Below are 10,887 nucleotides of genomic sequence, written 5' to 3'. Positions count from 1 at the left end.
TTAAAGTTTTCCAAGAGAGTAGCAGCCAAGGAGTAAATCAATACTAAAATTGGAATCATACAATGTTCTCTTTTCAGTATGAAGAAGCCTATACTCCTTATGAGAATTTTAGAGTACAAATAATATTGCAAAAGATAATTAGTAAAAAAAAAACCTAAAGTTGTTATTGACTATATGAAGTGGTCCTATTTTTCTAGTGAAACATTGGATTTAGGATTGACTGGAGAGGAGGGAGTAAGTTGTAAGGCAACAGAATCAAGCCTGGTACATGATTTTTCTCCAAATATTGATTAGAGCAGTGGTTCTCAACCTGTGGGTCGGGACCCCATTTGGGGTCGAACGACCATTTCACGGGGGTCACCAAACAACGCAGTCCGCCATTTTTTCCCCTTTTCCTTAGCTGTGCTACTCCCTTTTATTCTATTGGCTTTTGAAAGACAATAGAATAGACTCTCTTGAATAGAGTCTAATTCTATTGGCTTTCAAAAGCCAATAGGAATTGTCCAGGCTGTCTCTGCCCTGCTGAGTCCGCCAAAAGTCCCGTTCTGCAAACGGTGCTGCACCAGTTGAGTAGTCCTCGACTTACGACCAGTTGAGTAGTCCTCGACTTACGACTGGTTGGGGGTCGCGGCATTAAAAAGGTTGAGAACCACTGGATTAGAGTGTCTAAACTGAGACATCCATAGAGTTTGAAGTCCAATTGAAATGTTCTCCTCACCTCTGTTATCTCCATTTACCCAGCAATCAAATGAACATCTCACTGACCTTTGGCCCAGGTATTCCCACTCCCCTTTGTCCAGGAGGTCCTGGTGGTCCTCGTGCTCCTTGTTCTCCCTAATAGAAAGAAATTAGACAGGAATTATAATCACATACATTTATGAATGGGAAGGAAGGAAGGAAGGAAGGAAGGAAGGAAGGAAGGAAGGAGATAGAAGATAAGGGCAATCTCATTGCAATCTCATAAATCAAACATGATTTCAAAGCAAATTGTATTAGAAGTAATATGTGGCATTTCGTTCAAAAAAGCAAAGCCAAATATTTCATGTAATCTGCAATTTCTGTTTCTTGTGATTTAGAGCAAGGCTTGGCAACTTTAAGACATGTGGATTTCAACTCCTAGAATTCCTCACCCAGCAGCACTTCATAAGGCATCTTCCATCAATAAAACAAATAGGAATTGGATAATTCATATCTAAAATTCTTTCAGCACTAACATTGTCTCTTATCTGGAAACTTTCCAAAAAATTTCATCTGCAAAATTTGTCAGGAATTGGGGATCTAATACTGGATTTCCCCTTCTGAAAGCAGAGCTGTGATATGATAGAAAACTGAGCCTTTAGACCAAGGGTGTCAAACTCGCGACGTCACGTGACGTCGCGCAACGTATTGGGCCGGTTTTGCCATTGCCGGCAATGGGGTAGGCGCAGCTTTAGTATGATGAAACCGGTCTGCGGCCCGGCAGCTTGACACCCCTGCCTTAGACTGCCATACCAAGCCTCAGAGGCAACGTTCTCTGGAAAAAACATGCTTAATTTATTTTTATTTAATTTCAAAAAGTGTATGCTGCACTTCAAAACCAGGTTTTCCAAAGGTATAAGTACAAGGCTGGGATATTGCCATATGCAGCCATACACCACAGATACCTTGGGAAACAGTTTTCAAAAGATGAAGATCTTGGATCCAAGAAGGTAACTTTGCAAGCAATGAACCTCATATGTAATATAATAGCCTTATTCTGGTTTTAGCTCTTTTAACTTTTGGAAAAGTAAATTCCAATATTTGGAACATGGAAATATGCCGCGTGGTGGCCGAATTCAGTTAAAACTCTAACCAAAATAAAATGAAACAAATTATTTATTATAGAAATGATTTCCAAATGGTTTGCACTATCTCTACATTCTCTCCAGATGCTTCATATACTACTATAGCTACATTAATGCTTCATAGTAGCTATTCCCTACTCTATATATTTCCTCTATGTTTCTTTTGTGGATGTTCTGTCTGTTCCTTCCCCATTTTTGTTTAATCCAGTGTTTCTCAACTTTAGGGACTTTAAGACCTGTAGATTTCAACTTTCAGAATTCCCTAGAGAGCATGACAGGATAGGGAGTTGAAGTCCACACATCTTAAATTCCTGAGGTTGAAAAACACTTGTTGAAACCAAATTAGTAATGGAGAGAGGGGCCCAGTACCCAGTCCTCTGTGTTATTTCATCACTTCAAACCACGTTTCTCCCACACAGAGACTTTTCATGTGCTAGAAAACTCATGATAAAGAAAATAGCAGGAGCAGGATTTGGAGTAATTAAAACTGTCTGCAGTATGTATTATCTCTATACGGTAGTTCTTTTAATGCTTCAAAAAAAAATGAAAGGATATACTACTTCAAAAGAATTTAGCACTGTGACAGCTGGTGATATAGTTTCGATTGCTGAATTTACTTTAATTCCATTTTTCTACGTTATACACAGTCTGCAATACATGCTGATACTGACCAATTTAAGCTAAATACTTTCCATATTGAAATTAGGGATCTGCAATATGATATCATGGTAACAACGTGACCACAGACACTTCCTTTAGGGCTTCCTTTGCTCCCATTTCACTTTTTTAATTGATTTTTGAGTTAAAATATGAAATAAGTAACTGTCATGCTCATTCACAACAAAGCAGTATCTCTAGTATCATTTCCACTTATCAGAATTTCCTTGGACTTGACAATATGCAGCCCAGAATTTTTCATGGAGGTGAGCCCACTGTCCAGCATTATCCCACCATGAACACACAAAGAGGAGCTAACATGGTAGAAAACACAGAGAGGCATTTGGGTGTAGAATTGTTTCTCAAACTCACTGCTTTAAGATGAATGGAGTTCAACTCCCAGAATCCTCTAGTCAGTGAGGGAGAATTCTCAGAATTTCCATCCAAAATTCTGGGAACTGAAAGCCACCTGTCTTAAAGTTGCCAAGTTTGAGAAGCCTTGGTGTAGCAGTTAAGCAGTGGTATATAAATCAGGAAACTATGAATGCTAGACCTCTCCTTGGCATGAAAACTAGCTGAGTGACTTTGGGCCACTCTCTCTCTTAGCCCAATCCTTCTCACAGGGTGGTTGTTGTGAGGAGAAGAAGTGAGAGTATTAGGTATGAGTGATACACACATACACAAACCTTGAATGATACACACACACAAACACACACACACACACACACACACACACTCTAACCCTAACATAACTCCAGAGAAAGCTAATTTCAAGTAGCTTTAGTAAAGACACACAATTAGAATTAGCATTAAATATAGATAGTTCTCAATTTACAACCATTTATTTAGTGAACGTTCAGAATTACAATGGCACTGAAAAAAAGTGACTTACAACCTGTGCTTGCACTTACAACTGTCACAACATCATCACGGTCACATGATCAAAATTTGGGCACTTGACAACTGACACGTATTTATGATGCTTGTCATGTCTACAAAAACAAATGACTGCCATTTGTTATTTTCCCAGCTGGCCTCCAACAAACAAGTAGGAAGCTGGAGTCACTTAACAACCATATGATTCATTTAGCAGTTATTGTGATTTGCTTAACAACCACAGCAAAAAAAGTTATTAAATTGGGTATGACTCACTTAACAACTGTCTCACTTAGTGATGGATGTTTCAGTCCCAATTGTGGCCATAAGTCAAGGACTACCTGTATTTGTGTTGAGATTCTCAGTGTGCTAAATATTACCAGTAGGGGGAGCCAAATGATTCCTAAATTACTCAGATAATTTTGCATCTGAAGACATTTGTGGAGTAGCCAAGAACGAGCACACACGGTGCATTTTAAACTACAATTCTATGAATTCATGCTTGGGAGAAGCTGCTTTCCATTGACGTATCTCAAAATCAGTATAAATGAGTTTAGGCTGCTTACTATTATATTTTCCCAGCAACTTTGCACCAATCTCTTGCATAATGTATATCCCTTTTGTGTCTCTTAAGACTGTTTTGCATGGCACGAGTCTCTGCTCCCTGGATCTATAAATGTAGCTAAAGTAAAGTCATGACTCAATAGCATTCACATCTGCGAACAAAAGAATTCCACTAACAACCCCCTTGGACATTGAACTATCTTTGCCAGAACTCTTGGAAAAACAGAAGTTCTGATCCATTTCTTGTGTCTCTACCATTCTGTTATTTTATATATATAGTCATTTGCACAAAGATTCCTCTCATTCCATAAGCAGGGCAGTAAAAGGAGGATGGGAATCAGATGGAGCAAAACATCATTCCCATTTTGCATGGCAGAACCAGCCAAATCTGGCAGGTTCAGCCTCTTAACTAGATTTGATAGATCTGATCGACCATGGTTCCTCGAAAGTAAAACCTACCCCGAAAATAAGTCCTAGTTTTGGGGTAATGCGCATATGGGGGTGGGGGTGGATCTGCCCCATGTGCCCTGCACTCACTTAGCTTTGCAGCCAGTCTCCCATGAATTGACATCTGCCTCGCCCACTTCTTCTGCGGCACCCCCAACCCATCCTTCATTTTGCCATAAGAGGCCTTTCCAGAAGGCCACTGATGGCAAAATGCAGGCCAGGGAGGATTGCCATGTGCAGTATTCCATGTGTGGCCTTACCAGCGTGTATAATATATATAATAATAAAATTTCTAGGCCACCCAACTCCAAAAGGCTGAATGGCTTACATACAAGAGCTATAAAATCAACAATCAATGGTTTGCCCGTAGGGAACAGAAGCCAAACTTTCTCCTCCACCATCAGACACAAAACAGACAAAAACAAGCAATGATGGTAGTGTTTTGAATGCTTTATAATAAAGAAACAAAATAGCAGTATTTAAAATAAATAAGATAACAGTATAGTAGATACATTTATAATGCATGTATAGATGCATGTAATTGCATATAGTTATCAGAAAAATTATGTAGCTGGGCCAAAACTTTAAAATTCCACCCACTGCATTCCATATTGCCAGCCTCACTATTAGCATTAGAGGTTGAAGAACCCTGGTTCTTATGCTTTTCACACATTAGATCCTAAGCCAGTGGTTCTCAACCTGTGGGTCGGGACTCCATTTGGGGTTGAACGACCATTTCACGGGGGTCGCCAAACAACGCAGTCCGCCATTTTTTCCCCCTTTTCCTTAGCTGTGCTACTCCCTTTTATTCTATTGGCTTTTGAAAGCCAATAGAATAGACTCTCTTGACCGGTTGAGTAGTCCTCGACTTGCGACCGGTTGGGGGTCGCGGCATTAAAAAGGTTGAGAACCATTGTCCTAAGCCCTCTAAGTTATCCAACAGACTTAGATGCAGCAGAGAACATTCCATTGTAATCACTGGTCTGTCTCTTCTGGTAGCAACATATTCTGAGCCAGTCCAGCAATCCTGAATAGTTAGTAACCGTGAGATTAGTAGGATGCCTGGAGTGAGAAACAGCCAGTCTGCTCTTTTTGGGAGTTCAGCCAGAACCTGAGAGGTCACAATTTAAAAAGGCATTCTTTCAGCAGCTGGCCTAGTGTATCTCCTAGGGACGATGTTGGTGGTATAGGTCTTTGATCTGCTTTACAGGCAGAATACTTTAGAGCCTCTGCCACTGCTGTGCTATTTAAGCTGCAATTCCTTGAAAATTATGCATTTTATTTTCGCTTGTGATTACAACTATGCTCCTTTACTGTGTAATGTCTCAACAACAAGGCGGTGCCCATATAGTTCATGCATCCCACAGGCAATTTGGTGTGAATTGAATCTCTGTTACAACAAATTCCAGTTCTCTGCTGGATATATGTGTGAGCCATTTCTCAAGCCAAGAAAACAGAGCCCCAACTGATCTTCAAGGAACATTCTTACACTGCAAAATTTAGAGGCATTCCAGCTTGACTTGTATGCAAATTTATTAATGGGGGCTTTTTAGTTAAACAAAGCTGTTTTATGTATCTGGGGATTAAAGCAGTGCAGTTTAAATTAGCAATTGGGGTCGTATCAAAAAAGATTTCATCCTTGCACAATGCCAATAATGAGAGAAGAAAAACAATGTCTTTGTGGAAAAAAGAATAGTAATAAGTATAATATATTAATATTGGGTACTATTTTATGGACGAAAATATCCATAGTGCTATCTTTATGAGGAAAGCAAAATGAGATGTTGACAGCTTTTAAATTTTGCAGAAATTAAATTTATCAAAATACTGCAAAATCAGGGGATAGGGAAGCAATATTAAAGTCTAAAACCCAGACTGGATGCTTCAGCTATGTGCTATGCAGTTTAAATTCAGTAATCCTGATATAAAAAGTGTTGCCACTAGTGACTAAAGCCTACGTACAGTGAGGCCACTAGTGTTGCTGCCCTAGCAATATGGAGTACTCCTTTCAGAGAAGCAATTGGGGATTCCTAGGCAATATTCTAATACAATATTTTCCAAACTTGGCAACTTTAAGATGCATGGATTTCAGCCCCTATAATTCCTCCGCCCGACAGTTAGTCCTATAACTCTGGATACAGCTTCCTGCCTACTTTCTGAATGTAGGGTACCTTCAAAGGCAGAGCTAAATAGAAGAAAGCCTGCCCTTACATGTTCTTCTCCATGCAGAAGGAGACAATCACTCTCTGTCTTCTCACGCATGAGAGGAAAAACACTCTGTCTTTCTGAAGACAACAAGGAAAGACCTATGCGAGGCATTTGATCAAGGCTGACTCAGACTTCTATCCTTCTGAGGAATATGTATTGGATATGTTCATCACCTTGAGCTATTTGTAAAAATAATAGAGGTGGGATACAAACAAACAAAAAAATAAATAAAAACAAGCAGGAACCCTCTCTTCCACACCACACTGGGGTGAATTTGAGTGTAGTTTTCTGCCCATGTCTACCTCAAAGAGGAAGAATAATCCACGAGCAAAATAAAGAGTTAATTAGTAATGATGGCAAGGGAGAAGAGACTTTACATAAGATTGATAAGATTAAGCTCTTATGCCAGTGTTTTTTCTGGTCAGTAATACGAGACAGGAAGAAAATGATGTGGCATAGAAATCTCTAGATTTCTTATATCCATAGATTCATGCCATTTCCAATATCAGATATTAAATGATATGATGAGAAATATAGCCCTGAGGTTCAGGAAGGTCAAAATAGGCAGTGCCGGGCTATGAGGGCAAACAAACCAATATGACTCGTGCAAAAGACATCCCATGTCTTCTTCCTGTCCTTCCCTCCTTTTCTCCCTCTCTTTCTTGCAATTATGCTATATTCTAGTTTCAAAGGCGAAAGATTTTGTGCTTTAGCTTAGTGTTTCTCAATCTTGGCCAACTACAAGATGTGTGAACTTCAGTTCCCAGAATATCTCAGTCTGACTGGGGAATTCTAGGAAGTCCACACATCTTAAAATATCCAGAAACACTGCTTTAGCTCCTTGGTAGAGATCATAGATCAAACTGTTCACATAATTGCAATAACACTTAATACAACTTCGCTCCTCCACTAGGTAACCTGTTCCTTCATACAGGGGCTTTCTTTATACCACAATGTGTGTAGTGCTTTTTAATGTGTATTAATATCAACAGCTTTCCTTAATGTGAATCCTATTCATACAGCCAAAGGCAAATCACATTTGAGAGAATGTTCTGAATTACAAGAACATGACAACTTAAAATAGAGACAGAGTTTATTCTCAAACTTAAGGCTTGCAAAAATATCAAAATCTATTCAGAACTTTTTGATTTTTTCTAAAATTTGCTGAGAACTTCACTTGTGGCGCCAATTACATGGAAGTAAATGGTAGCTATACAAATGCAATTTGTGTTTGTCAACACAAATAACAGCAAGTCTTTCCTGCATATAATTAGCAGTTCTAATTCTCCAAATGGCATGATACTGTTAGAATGTTAATTTGACACAAAGAAATGTAGAAATCCATCCAAATATTACAAGCGGATTAAAGCCAAACTAATAATAATAATGTTGGAAGGTACCTTGGAGGTTATCTAGTCCAACCCCCTGCTTTACATCTGCCAAAAAATGCTGTAGGACAATTTTTCTCAATCTTAGCAACTCCAAAATGTGTAGATTTTAATTCCCAGATTCTGGGAGTTGAAGTCCATGCATCTTAGAGTTGCTCAGATTGAGAAATACTGCTGTGGAAAAGATGCTTTCTCAAAACAATACTGAAATGTATAAAGACATATACTTCAAAAGTAAATAAGACCACTGCATCTGCACCTTTTGTCCCGGATCACCGGCTCCTTTAAGGCCTCTTGGTCCTGGAAAGCCAGGCAATCCTTGAGGTCCCTAGCAGAGTTAAAGAAACAGACAAGCAAATCAGCTTTACAGAACAATAGAAAATAGAGGTGGAGCAGTGGTGGAATTCAGCTGGTTCACACCACTTCGGCAGAACTGTAGCTATTTTTTTGTTGCCCAGGCCCAGAATGGACTTCTGGAAGCGGCATCCACACAGAGAACCAGTTGTTCACATATTTGAACCCCACCACTGGGGTGGGATTAGGTCTTGCATGAGTGTCTGTTTCCTTGAATTGGAGAAGGAGACATTTGCAAGTAGAAGATTCCAAATTCAATTCCTGGTGTCTCCAGGAAAATCTGGGGGAAAGCCTGAAATTCTGGGGAGAGAGGACTAAGAGCAACATTTTTGACCTAGGGGTTCCCACTTAACACCAAGACCTAATATGCGTTGTTTCTTTTTGTTTAACACAATGTGCACACCAAGCAACTTTTACTTTTTCAATAACAAACCATGATTAAAAATCATTGATCAGTATTATATGTGTTCACAACCTGTATAAGGCTATAATATAAGCTTCTTATATTATTTATTTGTTTGTTTGTATTTAAAACATTAATAATCCTTAAATGCCAGACAAGAACATATAAGTGAAATTACACTTACTGATGGACCTGGAAAACCATCCCCTTTGGCCCCAGGCGGTCCGGCAGGTCCAATAACACCTGGAGCACCCTGAACACAAATCATAAGCATTAATATAAATTCTCTTCATTAACACTGAGATGTTATTGGAATAGAATAGAGCTGGAAGGGACTTTGGAGGTCTTCTAGCCCAGCCCCCTGCTCAAGCAGAAGAACCTACATCATTTCAGACAAGTGACTATCTACTCTTTTCTTTAAAATCTCCAGTGATGGAGTGCCCATGATTTCTGGAGGCAAGCTGTTCCACTGGTTGATTGTCCTCACTGTCAGGAAGTTTCTCCTTAATTCCAGGTTGCTTCTCTCTTTGATCAGTTTCCAAACTTTGTTTCTTGTCTTGCCCTCTGGTGCTTTGGTGAATAACATGACCCCCTCATCTTTGTGGCAATCCGTCAAATACTGGAATACTGCTATCATGTCTCCCCTATTTATTCTTTTATTTAGACTAGCCAAACCTAAGTCCTGCTTTTCTGTGAACTTTTCCAAAGTCTCAACATCTTTTTTGTAGTATGGTGACCAAAATTGGTTGCAGTATCCAGATGTTGTCTTACTAGGGCTTTATAAAGTGATACTAATACTTCACATGTTATAGTTCCGTCGGCAGTATATTATGTCATAGCATACCAAATTGTGCCTCTGTATGGAGTACAAATGAAGGAAAGTGTAAAACCTCTTATTGAACAATGCTATTAGGAAAAGTACATAAGATTCTGATGCAATGTGCATTCTTGAATCTGAGAATGAACAACCATGTATGGCATTGAACTAATAGTTGCAATAAAATTACAAAATAGTTACAATAAAGTGTTACAATAAAGTGTATCAAAAGTGTCACCTCCAGAATCCTGTCAAATGTTGCTGCCAAATTATGTTAATGGTATTTTGAGGAATAAAATAATTAAATATCAACCTGCCTCCAGAAGTGGTGAATGCTCCAACACTGGACAGAAGAGACTGGACAGCCATTTGTCTGAAATGGTATAGGATTTCCTGCCTGAGCAGGGGGTTGGACTAGATGACCTCCAAGGTCCCTCCCAACTTTATTATTATTATTATTATTATTATTATTATTATTATTATTATTATTATTATTATATCAACTATGCTAAATTTAATAAAGTTTGCTTCCTGTATTTAAATTACATTACATCACATTTAGTTTTTGTCCTATTCTTGCTTTCATTTTGAAGACACATTACTCATTAAAAACAATGGTAGAACACTGGAAAAGACAGACAGAGAAAGCCAAAATTCATATTGAATGTACCAAAGGATCCTCTGGAATGCTGCCAATCTTTCATATATCAAATACTTTCTTGGTGAAAAATTTAAGGGCAAGATCTCTGTATTCTGACTTCCAAGTTCTTGTATAAGACAGAGTTGCCAAACATATGGTTTTATTTTATGAACATCCTATTCTTAAAAACTGACTATTTTGTCCAATAACTTCCTCCTGAGATTAGAAGAACAATTTTTCGGAAATGGTACTTTTAATTTCTCCAGCACAAGGTCAGAATCCTCACTGAATGTAGATAGTCATTTCTAGTGTGCAAGTTCAAAGGTTTAAATGTTCCATTTTTCTACATCTTTGCAAATAGAGCTATTGTGTTCTCATGCAATAGAGCATATGCACTATGTCTTACTATAGTGCAATATAAGGACTTTATGCACCATGTCTTACTATAGTGCAATATAAGGACTTATCTTAATCATGCTTCTTTTAAAAGCTTCCCAAGTAGAGAATAATATAGATCTTATTTGTCCTGGCAGAGTGTGGCACCAAAACTGCATATGAAATAACTGAATTTTGTTTAGTAGCTATGAGGGCAAGTTTTCAGTCTCTGTCTGACAAAGAAGAATACCTATCAAATTCACTGAATCTGCTAATGTCTGCTAATGCAGGTCTAAGATAATAATAAATAACATACATATTTGAAATTAGGCATT

At 38.5% G+C, this 10,887-nt stretch overlaps 1 protein-coding gene across 4 annotated transcripts in view; it reads right to left on the bottom strand.

Moving 5' to 3' along the window:
* Positions 1-10,887, bottom strand: part of COL28A1 (collagen type XXVIII alpha 1 chain) — a 111,197-nt gene that overhangs the window by 28,515 nt on the left and 71,795 nt on the right. For all 4 annotated transcript variants that reach the window (XM_039341439.1, XM_039341440.1, XM_039341438.1 and 1 more), the window contains exons 24-26: positions 8,905-8,973; positions 8,223-8,291; positions 766-834 (exon numbers count right to left, since the gene is read on the bottom strand). In XM_039341439.1, the coding sequence (XP_039197373.1) occupies positions 766-834; positions 8,223-8,291; positions 8,905-8,973 (207 nt within the window). The remainder of the gene's footprint in view (positions 1-765; positions 835-8,222; positions 8,292-8,904; positions 8,974-10,887) is intronic.

This window comes from Crotalus tigris, unplaced genomic scaffold (assembly GCF_016545835.1).
Source record: "Crotalus tigris isolate CLP2741 ecotype Arizona unplaced genomic scaffold, ASM1654583v1 scf7180000017765.3138416, whole genome shotgun sequence".
Lineage (NCBI taxonomy): Eukaryota > Metazoa > Chordata > Lepidosauria > Squamata > Viperidae > Crotalus > Crotalus tigris.
The sequence above is the reverse complement of the archived record's forward strand: the minus strand, read 5'-3'. Positions and strand labels throughout refer to the sequence as shown.